The 25,368-nt window shown below is 51.9% G+C and overlaps 3 protein-coding genes across 27 annotated transcripts in view; all 3 read left to right on the plus strand.

Annotated features, from left to right (window-relative positions):
• Positions 1–9,884, plus strand: part of OSBP2 (oxysterol binding protein 2) — a 61,647-nt gene extending 51,763 nt beyond the window's left edge. For 2 of the 4 annotated variants that reach the window (XM_052689700.1, XM_052689702.1), the window contains 11 exons: positions 898–1,084; positions 2,048–2,165; positions 2,326–2,410; positions 2,516–2,680; positions 4,935–5,180; positions 6,820–6,940; positions 7,122–7,225; positions 7,449–7,544; positions 7,937–8,121; positions 8,490–8,710; positions 9,305–9,884. In XM_052689700.1, the coding sequence (XP_052545660.1) occupies positions 898–1,084; positions 2,048–2,165; positions 2,326–2,410; positions 2,516–2,680; positions 4,935–5,180; positions 6,820–6,940; positions 7,122–7,225; positions 7,449–7,544; positions 7,937–8,121; positions 8,490–8,710; positions 9,305–9,447 (1,671 nt within the window). In that variant the 3' untranslated portion in view covers positions 9,448–9,884. Of the gene's footprint in view, positions 1–535; positions 678–897; positions 1,085–2,047; positions 2,166–2,325; positions 2,411–2,515; positions 2,681–4,934; positions 5,181–6,819; positions 6,941–7,121; positions 7,226–7,448; positions 7,545–7,936; positions 8,122–8,489; positions 8,711–9,304 lie in introns of those variants that run through there. The other 2 variants (XM_052689703.1, XM_052689701.1) reach the window with 2 other exon arrangements.
• The window catches only part of SLC35E4 (solute carrier family 35 member E4), a 108,559-nt gene that overhangs the window by 70,195 nt on the left and 12,996 nt on the right, over positions 1–25,368 (plus strand). The gene's annotated exons all lie outside the window — the stretch shown is intronic.
• LOC128084003 (collagen alpha-1(III) chain-like) lies at positions 11,187–17,158 on the plus strand. 22 transcript variants are annotated; one of them, XM_052689718.1, is made up of 10 exons: positions 11,187–11,275; positions 12,052–12,274; positions 12,543–13,497; positions 13,995–14,025; positions 14,160–14,246; positions 14,660–14,791; positions 14,874–14,980; positions 15,057–15,219; positions 15,677–15,765; positions 16,338–17,156. In XM_052689718.1, the coding sequence occupies exons 2-10, from the start codon at positions 12,133–12,135 to the stop codon at positions 16,399–16,401; spliced, it is 1,770 nt and encodes a 589-aa protein (XP_052545678.1). In that variant the 5' UTR covers positions 11,187–11,275; positions 12,052–12,132; the 3' UTR covers positions 16,402–17,156. The 22 variants fall into 22 exon arrangements, 17 of the variants coding, with proteins under 17 accessions (XP_052545678.1, XP_052545694.1, XP_052545695.1 ...); XM_052689734.1 differs by lacking the exon at positions 11,187–11,275 and adding an exon at positions 13,811–13,908 and having other exon boundaries at positions 11,392–12,274; positions 14,913–14,980; positions 15,106–15,219; positions 16,338–17,157; XM_052689735.1 differs by lacking the exon at positions 11,187–11,275 and adding an exon at positions 13,811–13,908 and having other exon boundaries at positions 11,392–12,274.

Consider the following 25,368-nt stretch of genomic DNA (forward strand, 5'->3'; position numbering starts at 1 on the left):
GGGACCAGCATGGGGAAATGTTGGAGCTCAGGTTGGTGCAGATCTCTGTAGTCACAGCAGTGCTTCCTGAAGTCAGAAATGGAAAGCATGAAAGCTGCTGCTCTGTGCTGCTTGCCTGCAGCATTGTGCTGCGTTTCTGGTGGCGTTAAGCAAAAAACTTCTTCCCCTGGATGAGACTCAAATCTTGCTCCTGGCCAAAGGTTTGAAAGAACCTGATGAGTCAGAGCTTTTCTTGGATAAACCCTTTTAGAATCCATTCACATTACAAGAGCCAAAACCCTGATGTTGTGTGGCTGGGAAATAACTCAGCATTCAGGTGCCATCTCCCTACTTCTCAGTGCAAGAAGTTTAATGTACACTGAGTCCCAGAGATTTAGGGGAGGGAAGAGAAGGAGCAGCTCTGCCCCTGTGCTTAACCTGGGGCTGATCACACGGGAAGCAGCTGTGCTGAGGAGGCTCACTGCCCCAACCTGATATGAAAATAACCTACAAATAGAGCTTGGAAGGTTCAGATGCAGGACATGCAGCTCCTGGCAGCGTCCCTGTGCTGAGCGGATATCCTGTGCATGGAAATGTCCCATTGCACGCCCTGAGCACAGGAGAGGCAGGGTGCTGGGATGCACACAGCATCCAGTGGGCTCTCGTGCTCGGTGTATCTGTCTGTGTCCCTGTGTCTGGTGGGTCCCCTTCCCTGGAAAAGGACACCTGCTGGGGGCTCTGGGGCTGTCACCTGCTGTCCTGCCTGACTTCTCCAGGATGGAGATGTCCACATCTGTATGAGCTCAGCCGGGGCTCCCCAACTTTGGGGATGTTTTTCCTAGCCCCGGGGTTGTGGGAATCCTGCAAAGCTTTGGGCTCGCAGTTCTCTCAGCTGATTTTTCCCTTCCTCCCCTGCAGGCTTGCCGTGATTTCCTGGACTTAGCAGAAACTCACAGCCGAAAATGGCATCGGGCACTGCAGTATGAGCGGGAGCAGCGGATCCGGCTGGAGGAGACCATCGAGCAGCTAGCCAAGCAGCACAACAGCTTGGAGAGAGCCTGCCGTGGGGCACCGGGCAGCACAGGCAGCACCGGCACTGCCAAGGGTGAGCCCAGGGGGTGGGGATGGGGGGGAGGCACGGGCAGTGCTCTCTGTGAGAGTGCTGTACCCCTGGACCATGGCTTGCTTGTGCTGTTTCAAATCTTATCCCTGCTAACAGGGCACATCTCAGGCCATGGTGTTTGGAGGAAACCCAGGAATCCCCAAATGCTGCTGAATTCACAGCTGCAGCGTGGCTCGTGTCCCAACTGGGACTCATTTGCTGCTTGCAAAAGTTATTTATCGGGCAGTAAAATCAAATGGCTTTTGGATAGCAGTACCAAATCTCCTTCCCTGCAGGAGGTGTTTGTTACAGCCTGGTGGCCAAAAGCTGCGTGTAGAGCTGTGTCTTGTTTTAAAAGAGTGTATGGGCTTAAGGGAGCAGTGAGCTGCTGGAGGGTAGTGCCTGGTACAGGGTAGGCACAGCAGCAGCCTGAGCCCATCACAGCGGGCATCCTTGCTCCTTCGGAGGGACACAGGGACAAGGACGTGGCTGTGCCTTGCCTGCAGGTGGCTCAGCAGCATGGGGTGCAGCAGGGATGGAGCTGGAGGTTTCCTCCTGGTGCTGCACACAGCTCTGCAGGACACGCAGATGCTCGCAGTACCACCACCCACAGCTCTGTGATGGGAAGTTGCCCACCTCATAAGGTTGTGGTTTAATACGAAATAGCTGCAGGTGTGGGAATGGATATTTCAGAGGTGGTCAGCACTGTGCCATCCTGGCTGCTGGTACAGAGGCTGTGTGGCAGAGCACTGAAGCTGGTACCTGCAGTGAGGCTGTGCCCAGGGGGCAGTGCCACGTCTCAGAAGTCTCCTCCTGTTTGGTGTCTGTGGTGTGCACGTGGCTCAGGCTTTTGTCTTGCTGGCAATGGGAGAGGACAGAGCAGGAGACAGTGGTGGCAGTGAATGTCAGTGGGTTTGGAAGGGGCCTGGGCAGCAGCTGAGCATCTCAACCCCTTTGTGCCACCAGGGAGTGTGCAGTCTGCCAAAGGAGAAGCCAGTGATGAAGATGAAGAGACGGAATATTTTGATGCCATGGAGGATGCACCAGCTTTTATCACTGTAACCGCAGACCCCAAGCACCACAGGTACGAGCTGCAGCCTTAGGGGTTTGGTGAAACTCATGGGAAAAGCATGGGAAAGACTGCCTGCTGGGTGTTGTGCTTGGCTTTGGGACAGCACCTGTGTGGTAGTGGCTGTACTGCACTGCTGTTCCCACCTTCACCAGGTGGCACTTTGTCCCCACAGGCGTTCGGGCAGTAACCTGAGCGGGGCCAGCGAGGGCCACCCTGAGGACTGGAACCTGGAGGACAGCGTGAGTTGGGCAGAGTGGGTGAGATGTGCAGTGAGATGAAATGGCTTTAGGATTGCACCTGGCTCCCTGGCCGTGCCTGGGTGAGTGCTGCTTAGACCTGTGCTCCTCCTCTTGCTTTTGCAGGTATTTGAAAGCTCAAATCAAAGCAGCTACAATGAGTCCTGCAAAGATCTCCTGCCGAGGAAAAGGAGACGGAGCCGCATCCCTGACAAACCCAACTACAGCCTTAACCTCTGGAGCATCATGAAGAACTGCATTGGCAAAGAGCTCTCCAAGATCCCCATGCCTGTAAGTGAGCCCCAGGGGTGTTGCTGCCATGCTAAAGCTGCTGACCTCAGGGTTTTGGTTCAGTGCAGAGCATTTGGGTTACTGCTCCAGGTAGTCCTGCAGGTGCTGCAGCAGCCTCTGAGCAGGACAGAGAGCATGTGGCAAACCCAGCCTGGGGTCTGGCTGCCATTAACGTGAGTTGTTCAGTGCTCTGAAGAACCAGCACAGGCAGAAAGCTCGAGCAGCCAGGCAAGAGGATGCTCAGCATGGAGTTGTGCTGCTGATTGTTTTGTGGTAAATGGCTCTGCTGTTGCATTAGGGGCTGTCTGCGTCAGGCTGGCTCTTTGTTTAGGGCTGATTTCTGCTTCTGTGCTGGCTGTGGAGGGCCACAGTGTGCTTATGGGGTGCACCCTGGAGCTGGGGGGCATTGCCTGAGCATCTGCAAACCCAGGGAGGAAGAGGGAACCAGGGCACCTGGAATCTCTGCAGATGCAAGTCTTTCACTCAGGGCAAGAGGGAGGGGACCTTGCTATTTGGAAAAGTGGAGGAGAAATCCCTGTTGTTATTAGACTAGAAATGTGTAACTTCTCATCCTCTGTGAGTGCAGGAGTATCCTACTGCTGGTTTGTACCTGGAGTGGGCTGTGCTGGTTGCTACCCACCCAGACCTAACACTGCCTGTAGCAAACCTCCCTCAAAACTGTAACAGAAAGCAGTTTCCAGAGCACACCAGCCCTGTCCAGGCTGATGGGTCACTTGCAGGTCTTGACTGGCCCAGTAAATGTGGCGTGGGTGCCACTGCAAGCAGTTCATTTCCCCAGAACCTGCCTGACAAGCACAAGAGAATAGATTTAATGTCTTAGAATGGTACCTGATACACTCGAAGTTGAAGGGTGAGTTTGTCCCTTCCTTGTGCTGTTGCCAGCTGAGAGCTGCAGCCCAGCACTGTCAGTTAGCATTGCTGCAACAGCATCAAGATTAGATAAGGATGTGAAGGGTACAGAAAACAGCTCAAGATGTGAAATACCGGCAGCTGTGGTGCTGAGAGAGGAAATCTCTACCTTTCCTAACATTCAGACCCACCAGAGCAGCCACAGCCTGGCAGCAATGCATGGCTGCATGTCCCAGGGGACGTGATGCATGGAAAACCTCCCCGTGCACACACTGCCTTCCTTCATTTGAATTGAATGAACACTGCATTACCTGGGAGGAGGTCATCTTCATCCCTCTGCTGGAAGGTTTTGCTGTGTGACAGTGCTGGTGTGGGATGCAGCTGCTGCTTTGTTGGTGAGCTGCCTACATCTCTCCTGAGGTTCTGCTGAGCTGGCACTGCTGTGCTCCTCGGTGGATGCTTTGCTGCCTTTGCTGCATAACCGCCTTTCTTGGATGCTGTAAGATTGCTTACTGACTAAATCCCAGAGTGGAACAGTCTGGAGTTTGTTTTCTTTAATATAAAGCATGTAACTTGGCTTATGGAAGTGGTTCTCCCATCCTTCAGCCATCTGCTCATTCCAAAATAGAATTTTTGTTGTGAACTGGAAGCAAAAAGGGAATTTCAGATGGTTTGGAGGCAAAAGACTTTCCACTCATGCAACAGAAAATATCTCACTTGTCCTTTTTTTTTTTAATGATTTCACTTGTTTCTGATACAAAGAATTGCTGAAGTCAAGCACTTATTTTTTTCCCATTTGCAGCAATGGTTTGGGCAGTGTATTGCAAACATCTCTAATTAACAAAGCTACGATTTAGGGCTGGAAAAAAGGTGAGCTGAGGCTTCCCCTGGGACAGGGCTGTCCCTCTGCCCATTGCTCTGTGCTGTTTGGCTTTCATCCGTGCCCCTCACTGGGAGTTTAGGGTTCTGTCACTCACTGGGCTCAGGGATGGAGGTGATGGAGGTGCTCAGGGATGCTCGTTGATGTGGGATGTTCCCAGCAGGGAGCTGGGCTCACTCCTCAGGGCCATTCAGGGGTTTGGGGCACGTATGAGCTGCCACAGTGCTGGGTTAGCTCATGGGCTGCCAGCTCCCAGCCCGGCTGTTCCCAGCTCAGCCCAGCTGGGCACTTCAGAGCCCTCAGGCACTTGTGCTATGGTTCAGGGAGCACGTTATAGTGCGAGTCTCTTGTTTTATTTAACATTTACTTGATGCTGCAGAGGGCAGTGCTTGTGCAGAGCTCCCTGCCACATCCAGCCCTGTGTCACAGCGCATCGGGATGCGGTGCTGGAGTGCCCAGCTGCCATCCATCCTGCTTTGCTGACCACCTCTCTTCTCCCTGCAGGTGAACTTCAATGAGCCACTCTCCATGCTGCAGCGGCTGACAGAGGACCTGGAGTACCACGAGCTGCTGGACAAAGCAGTCAAGTGTGAGAGCTCCACAGAGCAGATGTGTTTCGTGGCAGCCTTCTCAGTGTCTTCCTACTCGACGACGGTGCACCGCACAGCGAAGCCGTTCAATCCATTGCTGGGGGAAACCTATGAGCTCGACAGGCTGGAGGAGCTGGGCTTCCGTTCCCTGTGTGAGCAGGTGAGCTGTGCAGAAGGGCTCCGTGTGCCTGTCCTGCTCTTTGTGTCAAAGCGGCCCTTTTGTGTAGGAGATGCAGCATCTCCCTGTTCCAGTTCACTTCATGGCTGGATGGAGCCTCAAGATCTTGTTTCTTTCTTGTTATATTGCAAAGTTTTAATTTCCAAGCTTGGTGGCAACCTGAGAACCTCCAGCATCCCTGTGTGCTAATCACAGAGTGCATCTGATGCTCATCTATCAACCAGCAGGTCTTAATTAAAAAACCTGGGGAGCATAATGGGTTGAGACCTTGGAAGGAAATTGGCTCTTTAAAGCATAGCATGCTCAGCTGGTGCTTCCCATCCTCCAGGGGATGGACAGGGCTGTTTATCACCGCTGTAGGCAGGAGATCATTTTTGGGGGGGCTCTGGGCTCCCCAGGAGGTGGCTGTGCTGTCCCAGAGACAGTGACCATCACGTTTCTCAGCACTCAGGAACAAACCCATGGCTTCCGTCACTGCAGAAACCAGTGTAGATTCAAGACCTGCAGTGCCAGGTGGCACTGAGACCCTTGGGGTGAGGGCTGTGTGGGGCTGTGCTTGCAAACTGTGTCCTCCAGGTGCCTGGACCCCTCTGGCAGTGCTCTGGAGATGCTGCACCTTGTTCAGAGGGAGGCAGGAACCTTTTCTGACTAGAGGAGGCAGCCTAGATAGCTCCTCAGGAGGGCACAACGTGTGGAAAGGGTTTTGCTGCTAGTCCAGATGTGGAGCAGGCTCTAGGTCACACTGTGCCCCTCTGTGCCAGTGAGAGCTATCAAGGGAGTAAAGGTGCTTTGGTAGATGACCTCCAGGATTTGTATCCCTGCTGACTCTACTTTCTGGCATTTCTGATCCTGCCATGTGCCTGTTCCAGCTGGTTTGGGTGTAATGAGTACATGAGTTTTGGGTGCTGACGCATGGTAGGGGCTGGAGAGGTTCATCCAAAATTTGGTTTGCTGTAACTCAGAGCAAAACAACTCTGTTGCCACTCTCTGGAGCATTTGATCCGTTAGCAGAGCCTCTAAATCTGCCTAAATCCTGGCCCTATCTCAAAGGGCAGATTGGGAGCAGGCTTGAAGCAGCCCTGTGTTGGTGGTGCAGTCAGCACGTGCTGCCCTGGGTTGTGCTGGCACCGTGGGATGGATAGATGGACAGACAGATGCTGTTCCCATGGCTCTGAACATCCCTTGGTCCACTGACATGCTGAGTGAGGCGTTGGTAATCCACTGCCTGAAATCCAGTTATCCAAATAGGATTTTCTCCTGCCAGTGACAGTGGGATTTAATGGAGAGGTTTTGGCTCTGCTCACGGTTGTAATCCAGTTGCCCAGGGCACTTGGGCTGTAATTACCCTGGTGCAAAGTACCTCTGAACACAGTGGCTTACATATTCCTTCCAAGGGACAGTGCTTGAGTGGTGTCCCTAGAGCCACCAGGCAGGCTGTGCTGCAGCCACATCTGCTTTTCCTGTCCGTGTCCATGGGAAGGCACTGCAGTGCTGGGCAAGCTGCGGGCTCAGCCTCTGAGCATCCTTGGGACCAAAACTGTCACCTCTCTTTGGGTCTTGCAGTGATGACTGAGCACTGGACGGGGCCAGCACCTGATGGGCTGTCCTTTCTCCCTGCCAGGTGAGCCACCACCCCCCAGCAGCTGCCCACCACGTCTTCTCCAAGCGAGGCTGGACGCTGTGGCAGGAGATCACCATCGCCAGCAAGTTCAGGGGCAAATACCTCTCCATCATGCCTCTGGGTAGGTGACCTGGCCAAGGGGATGAGAGCTCGCTTGTGCCATATCCTATGACTCTGAGAACCAAGCAACATGTTCCTCGTGGGCTTTCAAAATGAAAGCTTTTGGAGGACAGAAGGCAGGCATGGTGCTTGGTGCTCGGGCACCCGTCCAGTCCCCACCCTGAGCCCAGGGCTCTCCACAGGTGCCATCCACCTCGAGTTTCACTCCAGTGGGAATCACTACGTCTGGAGGAAAGTCACTTCCACTGTTCACAATATCATTGTGGGCAAGCTTTGGATTGACCAGGTCAGTGCCTGTGGGCTCTTTGGGGAACGGGGCAGTGTGGGGCCAGGTCTGGCGTGGGGTGTTTTACTTGGGCCCGTCATGCCGTGGGGCTGGAGGGAATGGAGTGGGGAGCAGATGTAGTTCTGCACTGAGGTTGATGTGCAGCTGCACAAATGACGATTAATGGCTCATTTGTCTCCTTGCAAAGTCTCTCACTTGCTGTGATTCTGTGTCTTTTATCTAGTCTGGTGAAATAGAGATTGTTAACCATAAGTCAAAAGATAAATGCCAGCTGAAATTTACCCCCTACAGCTACTTCTCCAGGGATGTCCCCCGAAAGGTACGTAGCCAAAAATCTCCCTGCTTTTTCTTCTGGCCTGTCTTTGCCCTTCCAGCTGGGTTCTGTTCTCCCAGCTGGGCTCATGGGGTCCTGGCACTGGGGTGGGATGCAGCCAGCATAGGGCTGCGGAGCTGCACCAGCAACTCAGTGTGCCACAGGTCCTTGCAGGTGGGCGTTGGGGACAGAGCTGACAGCTGGGACCAGTGTATGGCCCTGGGGAGGATGAGGGTGGAGGGCGGAGGGGCTGTGTCAGCATGGGACCTTGCTGGGTTCTGTCCTTATGTCTGAGGATACAGAGCACCACTTGAGTCATTGTATTTCACTTCTCAAGGACTCTGGATGCTTTCAGAAGCCACCAGAGCCATCTCTTACACTGCTGTCTCTCCCGCCAGGTGACAGGGGTGGTGAGTGATGCTGATGGCAAAGCCCATTATGTCATGTCGGGCACATGGGACGAGAAGATGGAGTGCTCCAAAATCGTGCAGAGCAGCCATGGCAGCGCCGGCTCCGAGGGCAAACAGAAAACTGTCTACCAGACGCTGTCCCCAAAGGTCTTGTGGAAGAAGTACCCCCTCCCGTGAGTCCTGTCCTGTGGTGTTGCTTACTGTGTGTCTGGCGTGCTCCTTGGGTCGGAGTTCTGCTTTCCTGGCTGCTGGCTGTGGCAGGGAGTGATTTTGTCCTCATGCTGGCTTTGCTTTTAGTTTCTCTATACCAAACCAATGAATCTATGCTCCCCCTGAGCCCCTGCAGGCATCACTGGCATCTCCTCCTAGCCTCCCGAAGGCACCATTTCCACTTATGGGGTGGGATGCAGAGCTCCTTAAGGGTGGTTTTTGGGGATCAGAATAACAGGTGTAGTATTTTTGGAAAGGCTGGCATGAGACACAAGCACCTGAAGGGATGGGAGCCCTATTTGTGGTCCTCATCGGGTCTGTCTGCCTGCAGGGAGAATGCCGAGAACATGTACTTCTTCTCCAGCCTGGCCCTCACCCTGAATGAGCCCGAGGAGCGCGTGGCTCCCACGGACAGCCGGCTGCGTCCCGACCAGAGGCTGATGGAGAGCGGCCGCTGGGACGAGGCCAACGTGGAGAAGCAGAGGCTGGAGGAGAAGCAGAGGGCTGTGCGCCGCAGGAGGGAGGCTGAGGCTGTGGAGGCCCTGGAGGAAGGTGGGATGCTGTGAGGTGGGGAATGAGGGGCTGCAGGGAAACCCTGTAGGGGTTGGGGAGGAAGGGCAGACTGCTCATCGTGGAATCGTTAAGGTTGGAATAGACCTCCGAGATGAAGTCCAGCCACCAACCCATCCCCACTGTGCCCATTCGTAGAATCATAGAGCCATCCGTGTTGGAAAGGACCTGTAAGATCACCAGGCCCAACTGCCAGCCCATCATTACCGTGCCCACTGAACGAACGTTTCATTGTTCTCTGGGTCTTTATCACACCATACTGAGTGCTCCCTCCCATGGGCCACCTGTAGCCGGATTGCCACATCCTCATCAGAAGATAATTAGTGATGTCCCTAAGTGCCACATCGTTTTGAGGGTTGAGGTGAAGATGGGCTGATGGTCGGGCTGGATGACCTCAGTGGTCTTTTCCAACCTTAAGGATTCTGTGATTCCACCTCCACATTTCTCAAACTCCTCCAGGGACAGAGGCTCCATCACCTCCCTGAGCACCCATTCCAACAGCTGACCACTTTCTCCAAGAAAGGAGTTTTTCCCCAAACCCAACCTCATCTTCATGCCTTGCTTCTCCCCATGCAGGCAAGGACTACGAGGGTTACATCCCGCTGTGGTTTGAGCGGAAGGTGGATCCCATCACAGGGGAGCTCATCTGCACCTACAAAGGCGGCTACTGGGAGGCCAAGGACAAGCAGGACTGGAGCTCGTGCCCTGATATCTTCTGAGCTGCCGTGTTTGCTCTGGTGTGGCCAACCTGCAGCAGGACAGACAGATGGAGGGACAGCAAGGACACACGGCAGCGCCCTGCCAGTGCTTGACAGTGCAAATAAACACACACACACAGGGAGAAATCTGACAAAGAGAATCTAAACAGGGATTCCAAACCTATTTTTTTATGCACTAATAAATAGCATCTTTTTTTTTCTTTTTTCTTTTTTTTTTTTTTTCTTTAAATGGTGGCTTTTTCAGCTACTAATTAGGAAAGAGGACGCGTGGCTCTGGTTCGTTTTTAGCCTCGGGTATTTATTGCTGTCAGGAGCTGCTGCCTGTATCTTTCAGCACCTCGGCTGAGACAACAACTTCCAAAGATGCTCGTGTTGTGGGATGCCGTGCATTTGTGTGAGCTCTTTCCTTTGGCATCTTTTTCCCCCATTTGTTAAAAGGAAATTCTGCTCCTGGTTCGGATTCTTTCAAAACCAAACGAAAAACCAGCTGTGAATCTCTGCCCAGAAAATAGCAGGGGTTGTGGCCGTTGCTGGAAGGCTGCGGGTGGTTCCTACAGCTGTCCCCATCACACCCATCAGGATGTTTCAGCCTGAATGACCTGCTTTGTTTCCATGACTGTGGTGCTTCTGGTACGGAGAGGGAAGACCCAAGAGGTGACAGAGGGAACCAGAAACCTGCACACCTGCATTTCATTGTTCTCTGGGTCTTCATCACACCGTCCTGAGTGCTCCCTCCCATGTAGCCGGACTGCCACATCCCCATCAGAAGATAATTAGCAATAATGAACTTTGAGGCAATGGGAACTGCGAAACCCACGGAACACTTATGCAATCAGGTTCCTCCACCATCAGTCTCCTCCTGGTTGGCTTCTCTTCCAGCACCTGCTGCCTGCAGCAAACCTGTGTGTACAGTATACATAGACCTTGTATGGCATAACAGTAGTGAGTGGCTATTGGAGTGGCAACACCCACTGATCTCAACGTGCCCCTAAATCTTATTTATTTGCTTCTAATTTATATATATATATATATATAAATATATATAAATATACATAAAATTATTTTGCTTAAATTTCTATGGTACACAATAGATGAAAAATGATGAAGACGGAACGCATCTGTCTGAGTTTTTGTAGCACGAGGATTGAGTGCTTCCCTGGGCCCATCCCCAGGCAGGGTGTGCAGGGGTGATGCTGATTCATTCCCAAAGTGGAGAAGCGACGTTTTGCTCCAAAGCTCTGAAAGCTGCTGTGTTAGCTGGTTGAATGCAGCTGACTCCAGCTGTGCCGCATCCAGCCCCAAGACACGCAGATCTGCGTTGGAGATGCTCCCACCTGAATAATGCCTTATTTTCTTCCTTTTTCTTTGAAGTATTTTTCATCGATGCAAGAGAGCTGGGAAAGGTGAGCAGCCTCTGCACCCCAGAATGTCCCAGAGCTGGAGCCCCGTGTCCCCAGGATGCAGGGTGACGTTGCTCAGGGACTGTTGGCACCACGTCCTACAGGTGGGACGCTGCGAGCTCCTGTCCTCTGTTCTCTCCCAGGATCACCGTCGCAGACGCTGCACAGCTTAGCAGAGCCTGGGGAGTGTGAGGAGCACCCAGCAACACAAATCCCCCCTCCCCTGTTTTTTAGGCTAATTTTAAAACTTGTGGTATCTTCCAGAGATCACTGAACGGCAGCACTTCATCTGAGCACCATCTCCTGGTCTTTCTATTTCCCCCCGTACTCCCCACCAAAGGATTTTAATGTCATTCTACTGTAAATGCTGTTGAATGTATTTCTTTTCGAGCAATATATTGTGAGTGACCCCCCTCTTCTCCTACACGGTAATAAAACTTGAATTCAGGAGTTTTAAAAGGTGCAGTGCTGAGGTTCTCTCTCGCCCCCCAGATCTGCAGCTTGGGGGTCCTGGGGGGAGCCCTGGGGTGGTGGGGCTCTGGGCATGAAGTGACTCTGCTATCCGAGGAGTGTTAGTTGTCCATTGGGAGGCCATGGAGGCCCAGGGAAGGTTCATGGGGAGGTGGCCCAAAGGAAGATGGCCCAGGGGAGGAGATTGAGGGATGGTGGCCATGGGGAGGTTGTCCAGAGCAGGAGGTGGTTTGGAGGAGGAGGGCTAGGTAAGCAGAGATAGGAGAGGTGGCAATGGGGAAGATGCTCTGCATGGAAGAGGTTCTCTGGGGGAGGTGACCCAGAGGGGACGGAGGACCAAGGAAGGGGTTGTTCTAGCAGGGCCAGGGCAGGAGAGGATCTGGGAGGAGGTTGTAGAATCATAGAATGCCTGAAATTGGGAGAGACATTAATGATCATCGAGCTTCAGCCTCAGTGATTTGGAGAGATGGTACTGCAGAGTGTCCCAGGGAGAGGATGGACCCCCAGGGGGAGGAAGTCAAGGCCGGGAGGGACCAGGAAAGTGTTCTGATGGAGGAGGAACAGACACAGAGCCTCAGGGGCAGTTCCTGGGGAGGAGGCCCAGGGGAGGTGGAGGAGGCCCTTGGGCGGGCTGGGACTGGCCAGGACACCACAACGTTGCCAGGTGACAGACAACAGCGTGCCGATCAGCTCCGGGCTGCATTGAGCTCGCTGACCTCTCCTCTTTTACCAGGGAGGTGCCACTCTGTGCCCCCCAGCCATCACACAGCTGAGCCCAGCTGCACCCTGCTTGGGACGTTCACTCTGAAGCGTAATGAGGACCTTGAGCCTTCTGGAGCAGAACCCTGCAATCTGGGGTGCTCCATCCGTATCCTCCCTGCAGCAGCGCAGTGCTGGGACACGTGGCAGAGCCTGCAGTGCCTCTCCTGACACTGTCAGTGTCCGTGGGACCGCCGGTGAGTGGGGATGGGGAGCTTCACTCTGTGCACAGCATCCTACAGCTGTCCCCATTTAAATAAGGGACAGTGCAACACAGAGGGCAAAATGGTGAGAGGTGGAGAGCAGAGCTTATGTAGGGCTCACATCAGGTGGGCATTCCTTGCTGCAGCAGTGGAGCATGCAGCATCCTGTGCCTTTACTGCCATGCTGTGCTGTTGTGCTATGGGATAAATTGCTCTACCCGAAGCCCACACGGTGACTCCTGCTCTGTTTGCATTTTGGCAGGGGCTCCCACTGAAGGCAGAGCTCTGGCTGCAGATCCCAGCTTGGGGGGCTCCAGACCTGTTGCTCCCCACACAGGGCTGGTGGAACGTGGAGTGCGAAGCTGCTGGGGGTCACGGTGGGGCAGCAGGAGCAGCTCCAGCTCTGTCTGCACCGCGGATGTGGCTGCCAGGTGTTGGGAGGACACAGGGGGGATCTACGAGGAGGAGGAAGATGATGGCAGTGGGCAGGATGGGGCCCTGCTCCCATGGCAGTGCCCTGAGCAGGATGAGTCCCCAGAGCTGATGAGGAGGGGAAGCCTGGAGTCACTGGGAGCCAGGATATCCAGGCTGAGCCAGAGTGGGGCTGAGACCCCCTGCCTGGCCTCCTCCAAGCACCCAGCACAGGGCAGAGGGGATGCATCTCACTGGGGACCACACTCCAAGGCAAAGCCCTCAGTCACCTCTCTGCATGGTGGGGATGGGGAAGCTGGACATCTCCGGAGACCCTCAAGCAGCTCAGCCAGCAGGAGCAGGGCCAGGGCTGTGGGACATCACAGATGGCAGGAGCTACCAGCACGCCGGGGGTGGCATGGGGGGGATTTCATCCTCACTGCCAAGAAGGAAGATGGTGATGGGCGGAGGAGAGCTCTCTGTGAGTGTGCTGTTGGCCTTGGGGTACGGGGGGCTGAAGCAGGGGTCCAGGAGGGGTCACAGGGGGCTTGGTGGGGCCAGGGACCCCCCTGGGGATGGGTGATGGTGGGACCATGTGGCAGTGAGGGTGGGCAGCCCAGAGCCAGTCCCACTCGTTGGTGGGTTCGTGGTGTCCCCAACCTTCTCTTACAGGCACCAATGCAGCAGAGGGACCTGCTGGGAGATGCAGCCCCTGGGCAGAGAGGCAGCATGGGGTGTCCTGCCCAGGGCATGCAGCAGAGCCCCGGTGGCAGCACTGGAAGCAGAAGGCCATCCTGTCCCACAGGGTGCGTGTGGATGGGCCTGGTAGGGTGGCTGTCCCCATATGGAGGTCCTTGGGTCCCACATAGGACCTTTTCCAGCCCCTTACAATGGCCATGGAAAGGCTGTCAGCATGGGGACGTTTATCAAAGAAATGAATTGCGAAGGAAATCCTGAAGAAAAACCCTCCAGCGTAGGGGCGATTGTTCAAAACCAGTTCGTAAAAGTCATTGCCTTCATCAAGTTAATTAGCTGCATAAGTGCTGGCTGAACGCCGCAACAATGCCCAAGGCTGGATGGATTGGTGCCATCCACCCTTGTCCATCCTGCTCCCTCCAGCTGGCAGCGCTGCGCCGGGCCCTGAGGAGCAGCCAGGAGGGGATGCAGGAGCCAGGAGCTGGAGATTGGGGCATGCAGAGCGATGGGGATGGGGTCAGGTGTGTGCTGTGACCCTGCTCTGGGGTCCTATGGGCAAAGAGGGAGTTTTGGGGTGTCCCACTGGGTGATGCTCTCCTTTCTGCAGGGCACGTGCGTGGGATCATGTGGAGAAAGTGGTGAGTGCTCTGAGATGGATGAAGGGGGGGACAGAGGGACAGGTTGGGGGGCAGCAGGGCAGGGACTGTGCTGGCTGTGCCATAAGAGAGGAGGGAAGAACAGGAGGAAGGTGGAAAGGGGGTTCTTGTCTCAGCAGGGGCAGAAGGGCTGTGCTGGATGTCCAGGGAACATGAGGAGGAAAATGCTGCATCTCAGAGAAGAGAAGCGGGAGCTGCAGGAGGTTGGTGCCCACCAGGGGTGCTGTGGGTGTGGGAGGGATGCTTCCCTTGGCAATGCAAGGCTCTCACCCAGCCACTGAGTGTCCCGTTTTGTGATACTTGTGAGCTCCTAAAGCCAAAGCGAGATGATCTGTGGGAAGGTTTTAATTGCAGAATCAAAATCACAGCACGGTTGGGTTGGAAGGACCCTTACAGCCTCCCCAGCACCAATCCCTGCCCTGGGCTGGTTGCCCACCATCAGGGCCCCATGCAGCCTGACTTTGGGCACCTGAGGGTCCGTGGTTCTCAGGAGGGAGGCCAGTGCCCCAGGTGCAGTGGGGTGCTGGGTAGCGACACAGCCTGCACTCGAGGGATGAGCCTTGCTGGCGTTGGCCTGGGATGTGACAACTTTCCTTTTTTTGTGACACTTTTCCAGAGGCTCTGTGGGCTGGAGCTCCAGATGCGCTCCGTGCTGCGGCAGAGGCAGGAGGCCCTGGGGCAGCTGCGGGCAGTGCTGAGGAAGGAGAGGATGGCTGCACTCCAGCAGCTGCAGGAGAGCTTGGAGAAGGTCAGGGATGGAGTTAGAGCATGGGGTGTTGGTGGCTTGGTGCCTGAGACCCTATGGGTGACCCTATATGTGGGGACTGCAGGTGAATGGGGCCGTCTGTCAGGAGAACTGTCACCTGCAGGAGCTGGCAGCCCCAGGAGCCCTGAAGGAGCCACCGGCCCCAGCCAGAGCACTGCGGGATGCAGAGATGTGTGTGTGGGACCCAGCCTGGCCACCCCCTCCTGATCCTTCCAAACCTGGGTTGTGCTGTGACACAGGTGCACAGAAATTCTGCCTCTTCCCTGTCCCCAAGCACTGTGCCTGGCCTCCAGCAGCACCAACGTGGGGTCCCAGGGGTCCTGCACCACATCCAGCGCTGCCTGTGGGAGCTGCAGGTGAATGACTTCAGTGTGCTGGGAGCAGAGCTGGGCACTACAGCAAGTGAGGAGGTATGGGGACAGCCTGGGACTTTGCCTCACTCAATGGACAAATCCAGAGTATGAGGTGCTCTGTCACTGAGTGCTCCAAGGGATGCTCAGCCTGGTGGGAGCAGCCCCACAGCAGGGCTCAGGGTACTGTGGTTTTGTTTCTAACCTAGGGACCTTGGGTAGATCCTATCACCACCATATGGGGTTGGGGACATTGGGCTCATCTGTGGAGGGCTGAAGGTGGGAGGGGACCTGCTGGTGGGACGGGACCTGCTATGGGGAAACCATAGGGCTCCTCATCTGTGTTTTCTCAGATGAAGAATGGGGTTCTTCTGCACCTCTCCCGCCCTGCACCATATCCTCAGCCTCCCATCTCCCACCCTGGGATACAACCATGGGACAATCCTTAAAGGCAAATTGGATGTGGTGCTTCCTTTTCTGTTCCACCACGTTTTCATGGGTTGTGGCTTTCTCCTAGAGGTTCCTGATGCCACATCTTGCCGTTCCTGCAAGCCCCAATGGGAACAAGCTCACTGCTACGATCAGGACTCGAGATGAAGCATGGAGGTGGTGATGCATCCCTCTACTTCCCCATGCATACCCAGAATTGTGAAGCTGCTGAACGGGTCCCATAGAATTTCCTATATAGAAACTTCCCTTAGGTCCTGGCTGGGCTCCTTCCCAGGGCTGGGGACGGTGGGACAGCATTTTGGGTGTGATGAGTGAGGTCGTGTGCCTCCACCAGGCTGTGGTCCAAGGCCCTGCTGGGAGAACCCGGATTCCCAACCAGCATCTTTGCTCCTCACACTCATTTAGGAGCTTGGAATGGAGAGGTCCATGCTGCAGGGGTGGTTGCTCAGTGTGGTGGGGATGAAGCTTTTGGGTTGGGGTGAGATATGGGGAGTGAGGGCTGGGGGAAGCCTTGTGCCTTCCCAGGTCTTGTTGTTGGCTGGGCCGTGCACATGGGGAGCGCTTTGGGATGGCTGCAGGCAGAAACACTGCAGGAAAAAATAGAGAAAAAGAAGTTTAAAAATGAGGAATGGTTCCGTTTAGGAGCTTTCAAATGATTTTAAAGAAGAGAAACGCATTTCTCAGTCTTCACACATCGCAGTGGAGAAAATACTGTTTTTAATTTGCAGGAGAAAGCCCAAGGAGAGTTTCTCTGTGTGTGAGGGGGGAAATGAGAATTTCGTGCAGTACTGATTGCTGCACTTCCTTGCAGGAGGAGAGAGGGAGTGGAAATGGAAATCTTTGTCTGCTTTCTTCCCAATCAAAATAAAAATGTTTCCTCACGATGTTTTTCTGGACTGGGGAGATTTCTGAATTTACTTGTGGTGCACAGCTCTGTTTATAAGCTCCCTTTAGGTACTGGAAGGCTACAGTGAGGTCTTCCCAGAGCCTCCTCTTCACCAGGATACCCAAAAATGTGATATTTCTGCTTCACCTCATGCTTGGAAGGTCTGGGATTCTGATGCAACCTTGAAATCACCCAGTGCAATACATGTCCCTGTGGAAGGCAATGCAAGACCCTTGAAACAGATGTTTAACATACCTAAAACTGGCCGAAAAACCATTGCTCTGTGCCAGGAATGATGACCTAGGATACAGATATAAAAGAAAAAAATGCTATTTTTGTAATTATTGTGGGAAGTTCTGTTGGAGTAACATGTAATTATAGAAACTGCCCTCTGGTACAAGCCACTGTTCGAACTCTGATGGATGAGAGCTGCTCATCTCCCCAAGGAAAATGAGAATTTAAGTCTAGGAAGGCAAAGCTATTTGTACTGTGATAATGGTGACTGTGATTATATGGCAAAGGTGCCTGGGACTGAACTGGTAACAGTAAAGGACTGAGGGTGTTTCTGAGGGGCTCTTATATCAAGAAAACAGGGAAATAGTTATCTTCATGTGGTATAAGTAGAAAAACAATAAAATGGAATAGAGTGGAATGGAGCTGGACAGAATGGAGTGGAATGGAACAGAAAGAGGGGAAGGGAAGGGAAGGGAAGGGAAGGGAAGGGAAGGGAAGGGAAGGGAAGGGAAGGGAAGGGAAGGGAAGGGAAGGGAAGGGAAGGGAAGGGAAGGGAAGGGAAGGGAAGGGAAGGGAAGGGAAGGGAAGGGAAGGGAAGGGAAGGGAAGGGAAGGGAAGGGAAGGGAAGGGAAGGGAAGGGAAGGGAAGGGAAAGGGAGAGGAGGGGAGGGGAAGAGAGGGGAAGGGAGGGGAAAATAATCCAGTACAAAAAGTGGGTAAAATAAACTGAAGCCAGATTGATCCTCAAAAATAGCTGTTTTTCTACTATGGACAGAGGGCAGCTCTGACAGTACCCATGACAGCACTGCTTAGCTGGAAGAGTACTTGCCTTCTGCTTGAGTGATTGTATATGTTTTTATGGAGAGCACTCACCCATTACAGATATTTACTTATGGAAAGTGTCTCCTAATGCCTGGGGATTGCAGACACTTGTGCTTCCTGGCTGATGTATTTGCTTTGTGCTGATTAAGTTCCCCCTCTAAGGAGCGCAGGGTAATCGGTGGCCTCCTCATCTCACGAGAACCATTTCTGTCTTCCCTGACGTGGGCAGAGGAGGGAGGAACACTTATGTCAGATTAATGATGTCCCAGCAAGGCGAGAGACGTCTGGATAATTGGTGGCATTTGTCGCAAGGGAGGTGTCATCTTCCTTCTGCAGGAATGGCTGGTGAGGGTAATTAGCAAGAATTACTGCATAGATGTTGGAAATCGTTCACCAGTTATCGCTGATGTCTCCTGCATGCTGCTGGGCAGAGCTTCTCCCAAACACCTGCTGAACAGGGAAGGGGAATCGGGCTGCTTTATTCGGTGCATGACATGCACTGCCCTCCTTCACTGTAGCCCTCCTGCTTTTTAAGCCGTGCTGCTTACCCACAGCCATTTGGGGCCGTTGTAAAGGCTCCCATCATTCGTACGAATTACAGGTACGGGCTAATTGAAGGCGAATTTACTTTGTGCTGACACAGGCTGGTGCTCACGCTGCTTTCCAGGGTGGCGGTTAATTTCAGTCCCATCTGATGGCAGAAGTGCCAGGTAAGCAGAGAACTTCTGCTGATGATGAGAAATACCCGTAGCCCCTCGTCGGTGTTGACTAAGTGGAAACGCACTTGCCTTGTGTTAATTAACTAATTCCCACTCTTCCTGGGCAGCTCATCAGAAGTGTTTCAGTGAATGTCGTGACTCAATCCAGCCACTCGACAGGGAGCACGGAGGTTTTATGGAAGCTCGTTTCACATTTGCTGATTAATTTCTGTGATTCCGCGATGCCACTGGCTCGCTTGAGACGTTTTTCTCCTGGTTAGTTATTAGTGCCTTGCAGTAATGCAACGTGCTGAACGGCTACAAAGCAGGGCAGTGGTGCTGAACTAACGGCGTATTTGCTGCCTATGATCCAATTCCAATCATTCCTGCAGGATGCCACCAAGTCAGAATCGTTTTTCTCACTAACACCCCTTGCCATTTTGTGGGTGCTGGGGTGATGAGGGTGAATTAACTCCCCTAAGCCAACAAGTAGCAAATAGCATTTTGCTCCCAGAGGGACGCTCAGCTTTTGTGGTCTGGGGGGGGCAGAGCACCCACCAGCCCCAGGACACCCCTGGGCAGCTGTGTGCTCTCTGTTCCTCTTTCCTCCATCCCTACAGCTGCTACACGTCCATCCATTTCCACCCTCCTTGGTGTTAATCAGCCACAAGTGTTGTTTACAATGCATAAGTCAGGCATTTGCATGAGATGGGGGATATGGCTGTTAAGCACGATTAGGCTTGTCTTATGCTGATTAATTCTCTTAATTTCTAGGTAATTAGATTTATTAGTTGCATTTCTACCCAACGGTTCCTGCCATTATTTATGGCTGGGTTGCTGACTATCAGTCAGTGCTTTATATGTCTCAGGTTGCTCCATTCCCGTGCCCTGTAGAAGATGTTTGCTCCTCGAAGGTGTTTGTGCACATGGTGCCTTTCCCCATAATGGTGATTGAAGAGGAGGGGATTTGTCATTGCCTGATTAATTCCCTTGAAAATGTTTTGTGTTCACCAGTTTCGCAGTCAAACATAGGGCTGCTGGCCATGAAAGCTCTCTTTAGGGCTCAAGAGAATGAGAATAATGGTTGCCATCACACGAAGAGTCTCATCTCTTAGTATTCCAGTGCATTAACCGTTTTTCCCATTCTTTAATAAATCTGAAATGATTTTCAAGAGTTGTTTCTACGACAGGTGAAAGCAAGTAATAACCTGACACCTGATGGATTTCATGCTTGCTTCTTCATCCCGCTCAGCTTTGCACTTCATTCTTTGCTTTGCATTTTACAGAGTACAAAGAGTCCCTGAACCTGCAGATAAGAGCCTCTCTCAGCCCTGTAACTCAGGATTTATGCAGCTGCTACTGCTAAGATGATCTTGCACAACTTGCATAGTAAAGCCCTGCTCTCGTGCAGCCCGCTGGCATTTCTTCAACCCAAACTGCTCCTGATGGCTTTAGAGCGTGGGAAGACGATGGCTGATGCTGCTCCAGGCACAGGAAAAGAACCAAGAGAGGTGGCAGTTCCTCACCACAGCAACCTGGGGCCTTTTGCTGCCCATGGCCATGCACACAGCATCCTTCTTGCTTGACATCAGTGGGCTACAGGCGAGCTTGGAATCCAACCCAGGCATCTGGTCTTTTTGTTAGTGGATATAGATCGGTTGCAATGGCCATTTTGAGTAGATCCTTTCCTTACCCCCCAGATCAGCTTATTTGGAAGCTCTCCCTTTTACACAGTCCTTAGTAGAGACAAATCCCACTCTGCAGTGACTGTTACAGGCAGATAAACCCGAGCATCGCCTGCAGACAGGCGGTCACCCACTAGATGGCAAATTTGCTCCACACAAAGCCACGCTCAGCGCTGCTCATCTGCGGAGAGCACAGGAAACTGCAGATTTGTTGAAAAAGAAGGCAGCAGGTCCGATTTACTGAGAGACTTAACGATTTTTCACCTGCATAGCCAACAGGATATAGAGCAGCATCAAGGCTATAAGCCAAATGGGCAACTGCAGGAGCAGCTGGGCTTTGCATTGGAGTGCACTGGTGGCAGGGTAGCAGAAAGGGATGAACTGCTTCCTTCTGGGACACAACCAGCTGTAGCAATCTATATGAAACCACAGCTGAGAGTATCTCGAATGTGGCAGTGCTTGCTTCCTCTGGAAGTCTGCTGTTCCAAAGTACTACCTTTCAATTTTTCAGTATCACCCAGTAATGGGGAGCACGCTGACCTCTGCTGAAGCATGAAGACCTGACGTGGAGAAATAGGAACAGCTGAGGCTTGAAACATTTCCCACATGCCATCTGTAGGATCTGAACCTTCGATCTATCACCCAAAAGCCAACCCATGGACTTGGGCTTTTATGTAGCCCCACAAAGGGGGCACAAGACACAGCTGCCCCTCTTCATGATTATTTCCATTAGCTCTGCTGGTTATGAATCATAATCTTTGTTGACACTCATGGACTGCTTGCAAGACCACTGTTTTGTGCTCTGCATGAAGTCACCCAAGGAGAAACCAGAGGCTTCTTGGTTCTCTGGAGCATGGGGAGAAAAGCATTATAAAAAGGCAGCAGCACCTTTTGTATGTGGTGATAGGATGACCAGAATGTTAATGCAGTGGGAAATAGTTCTCATAGGTAGGAATTGCCTGTAATAGAGAAGCAAATCCACTTTTTGCTAGATACAAATTCCACTGAACAGTTCAAAGCCTAAATGAAATATTTGTAGAGGCTGTAATTGAATTAGAGCTGATGGAGAAAGGTTGTCGTTCTGAGCTCTGTGGAACTGGAGGAATCTGCAGCTTTGGACCAGGTGGAGGAGATTTGTGGAGCACAGCTGAGGCTCTTAAAGGGGGAGAGAAGAAGGAGAACATGGAGCTGCTTGGTAGGAGGAGGGTGATATTTAGCTGTAGGGCCAGAGGGCAGGAAATGGCAGCACTGGTAGTGGTGTGGTTCTGACCAGATTTTTACAGCAACTGCCATCCCAGTGCTAAGGAAGGTGATGTATCCTGTCTCTGGTGGTGACAAGGTGGGTGCTGATGCTTCTGATGAGGACTTTATGCCTTATCTCTGCTCTGGGAAACCAGTCTGGTAGGTTTGGGTATGGGGTGAGGGAGAAAGCAGTAATGCAGCTGATTTGGCAGCTGCTTGGTAGCGTGGCGTTTGCTGAGATCTTTCTAACGTCAGCCCCTTTGTGCAAGGCAGTTTCTTCAAGCTGCTGATGGGAGCACTGCATTTTGGGGAACTGGGACAAGATACATGAAAAGGCAAGGAAGAGTTGTAAGGCTTTGTAGATGTGAACTGACTCTCCCCAGTACAAGGAACCAGTCACGTTCTTGTTTCCAGCACGCACACTGAAGCCACACAGGGACCACACAGCTCTGCTCTGGCTCTAAAGCATCTGGCAAGCTGTCATCTGCCCACCATGTCCACTCTGCATGCTGCATGTCACTCAAGACTCTTTAATACTTGTCTGAATCACTTTGGTCTCTTTTTATGTGTTGTACCCATCTGAGGGGTTGGCAATCTTCCCCTGTGGGATCCATGCTGACCTACAGGTGACAGTTGGTGTCAAGGTGGGGAAAGCAGGCTGCAGTAGAAGCCAGCAGCAGAAAAGAGTGGCTGGAGCAATACAACTTGAGGCTCTGGATACCAGAACAGGGTAATACTGTGGGCAGCCCCCACCACAAGACAGCAATGGACAGTCACTGTTGGCCATGAGCTACCTGTTTTGCCCTTGAGAATCTGATGTTTGCTGTCTTTGGGATGAGAGGCAGCTTCCCAAAGCATCATCTATGCTGCATCAAGGGTCGCTCATCCACCAGTGCCCACTGCTAGCTCAGACACTGCATGCTAACAGTATCTTCTTTCTCACATGCTCTCAAGGATCAGCTAATAATCTAGGTGCGAAAGCATGTAGCAAAGAGGATGAGAGTGCGGCAGAGAAGCTGAGTAAATGTTCCTCTTCTGTGGAGGAGCTTACTGGAGTCCCCAGCCCGGAACATTTCTTAATGGGGACGAGTCAGAAAATGTGTCTCAAAGCGATGTTTCAGTAGATGAAGTTATAAAGCACCTCAACAAAATAAACGGTGCCAGTTCAGCAGCGCCGAGTGGTTTTCAGCTGAGCTCTTAAGGAATTCAGGGATGAAATAGCTGAACTATTAACTGCATTAAGTCTACTGTGAAACTTCCTACTTAAAATATTCTCGCTATAGGGGGCAAGAAAGCAGTGAGACCTTGATTTCTTTCTTTCTTTTTTTTTTTATTTTATAAATGTTTTTGTGCAGATCCAGGAAGAGTAGATCATTAATACTGATGCTTAAATGAGGTAAAACTGGAGTATGGAAGGGAGTTATGGAGTGTGCTAGTGAGGTTTGATTTATGGGAAGAGTCAACAAGGCTTTTGTGAATGGGAGGACTACCTGAAGGGTCAGCAAGGGATCATATATCAAAATGCTGAGAAATGCATGGTGTGGTCTGCTCGAGTTTCCAAAGGACTTCAACAGATTCTTTGTTCCAAGGATCTCAGAGAAACCTTATAGGAGCTCTGAGTAGCTTTCAGAAGGAAGGTGCTCACATAGGTGAGCTGATGGAGTCGAAGGGAAGGAGACACAGGTCAGCCCTCGTGGTGAAGAACCCCCCAAGGCTTTACCTTGGCAATGATTTAAACCCAGGCTCCAGCTGGACCCACAACTGAAACATGAATCAAGATGAAAACAGAGCCCTACAGTCCCACGTGGTGACTCCAGCTGGTTTGAGATTCACTTGCAGGTGAAACGGGGTGTTTTACAAGTTGGGGTTTTGTTCTGTTCATTCCTGATATCCAGTTTTCTTACTTTCTGACCACAGCAGAGAGCTGAACCGACTCCAGCTCTTATTCTTGAGTGATATTTTTTCAGAGCCCACCACAGTGCATCTGAAATCAGGATTTGTTCTTCCCCTGTGTGTCACTTCACATTTATCTGTACTGAATTCTATCTTCCATTCTGTCACCCTATCAATATTATGTATTTCCTCTTGTTTAATTTGTTGCTCCTTCTCTCCTCTGCAGGGAGAGAAATGAAACCCTTGGCCCTACGCATCCTCTCAGGGCTCTCATGAGCTTGGCTTCTTTCACGCGTCCACTAACCCAATCCCTTCCCTGTGCTGAAGGATCCTGTCCTCCAGGTTTTCCTCATACAAAAGCCATTCCAGGCCTTCCATCACCCTCTTGTCCTCCCCTTGTACCCGTGTCTGAGATGAGGGGTTTGAAACCACAGCATGACTGAACCAATGATTTATACAGCAGCAGAACTGCTCTTCCCATTGATCAGATAATCTACCGTTCTCTAGGAGCTCTTCCTTGAGGCTGCACGCCGTGCGTTACCGGCACAGATGGCCCATCTGACAGTTTAGATACTGTCTTACAAATGGCCTTCCTCCACCTTTGCTTAGTTCTGGAGTCCTCTTGTCATAATGACTCACTGGAGTGCTCCTCTCCCAGACCTGCTTGGTGATTGCCTCCCCGTGATTTACAGCTCAACCTCAGCTGTTCTTACCTGGCATCCAGAGAGAAATGTGCCATCTCCCTCTCCTTGCACTTGTAATTTCATAGTGTTTGGCTTTCCATTCCTCTTCCAAAACCATTTTGCAAGGTTGTTTGCTCTGTTACTTCACTCCTGCTTGGGAAGCAGGCTGATTTTTGTTAGTAATATGGCCAACTTCTGCACAGCAACCACAAGGCACTAAATGATGCTCGTGGTTGCCTTAGAAAAGACTGATGCCCTCATGTTCTGACTCAGGCTGTCTTTTACTGGACACGATCATGCTATAGGTGGAGCTGCTCTATTTGATGCCTGGTGGGTTAGCTCCCTTATAACGTTTCAGTGGTCATTTGCTGTAGGACATGGGCTCTCAATGGAGGTCAGAGGAGTGGAGTGTGCAGACTCAGAGGAGGAGCACTGGTGATGCAATTAGGAATAAAGCCTGAGTAGGTATTATTTTGAGACATGAAAGTAGCTCTGTTGGGACAGAACGCTCTCTTTTTAAAGGAAGTGGATGCCTGGCCTCTGTTTCCATCCGCAATGTGTTTCATACTGATTTTTCCATTGGGATATTAACAGCTCCTTAGAAATCACCACCCTGAACTGTTCTATACCAAGTGACAAATTACCTGTAAAAGATCTCAGTGAAAGCTTCTTCTGGGGTCGAAGAATTGATTTCCAGATATCTCAGCACTTCTTCCATCTTCTCAAAGACAGCACTTCTCCAGGGCTGCTTGTTCTCTGGGACACTCCAGAATGCCAATAACAAGGGAGTACATCACATCCATGCATGCAGGCAGCAGTGTAAGGGGAGCATGCATTGTGACTGTCATCATTTTATTCACCTCACATGTTCAGGACCAGGACTGCTCACAGCTGCATCCTTTCTGCTGTGGTCCTTCACACCACAGTGGCCTGTGCATCGAGAGTTCATCCATGTCAGTAAAGGAGATAGAGCATCCTTCAGGTCATCCGTGCATCCAGCTCCTTGTCCACATCTGAAATGTATTTGAAGTGACAAAACTGACCCTGAAACAAAAGCCGTTTGCTGTTCAAAGGGATGTCTGAAGCTCTCATCTAGATGGTGATTGATAGCATGCACAGTGAACAGCGTGCCGAAGGAGCCCAGTGAAATAGAAGCTTTTTTTTTATTATTATTTTTTATTTATTTAATATGTGTATGTATGAAGCCTCCTCCTTGTACGACCCAGGAATACTTTCAGATGAGGCCCTCTGGCTCTGAACTGCCTTCAGGACTGCTTGATTTATGGTGCTTTGTGTGAGCTTCTGACAGACAGAGCTTCAGCTGGCCACGTGCGCCCCCTCTTTGAGACGTGATCAAAAGTTCACATTTGAACCTGTGCAACCATCCATTTCAGTGCTAATGGCTGCAGTAGGTGAAGCCTGAAGGCTGACTTTGGGCTGAAGTTTTTCTCCTTGCAAATCAAGCATGCAAACTGCCTGCTGCTGATTCGGTGCTGTAAGTTTGCTCCTACACCAAGCGTTGGGTTTTGGACCATGATTTGCAGTGGTGCACATTCAACCTCAATCTCTGGTCACCTCAATTAACTGTATTTTTAACTTGTAGGAGGTATCCAGAGA

The sequence above is a fragment of the Tympanuchus pallidicinctus genome, unplaced genomic scaffold (genome assembly GCF_026119805.1).
Source record: "Tympanuchus pallidicinctus isolate F22 unplaced genomic scaffold, pur_lepc_1.0 scaffold25, whole genome shotgun sequence".
Lineage (NCBI taxonomy): Eukaryota > Metazoa > Chordata > Aves > Galliformes > Phasianidae > Tympanuchus > Tympanuchus pallidicinctus.

Excerpts from the sequence above, each read along its gene's own strand:
- LOC128084003 (XM_052689718.1), top strand. The coding sequence starts at position 12,133 with ATGAGGACCTTGAGCCTTCTGGAGCAGAACCCTGCAATCTGGGGTGCT. Across the intron at positions 13,498-13,994 it reads AGGCCATCCTGTCCCACAGG|GGCACGTGCGTGGGATCATG; the intron begins GTGCGTGTGGAT and ends TCCTTTCTGCAG. Across the intron at positions 15,220-15,676 it reads GCACTACAGCAAGTGAGGAG|AGGTTCCTGATGCCACATCT; the intron begins GTATGGGGACAG and ends GCTTTCTCCTAG.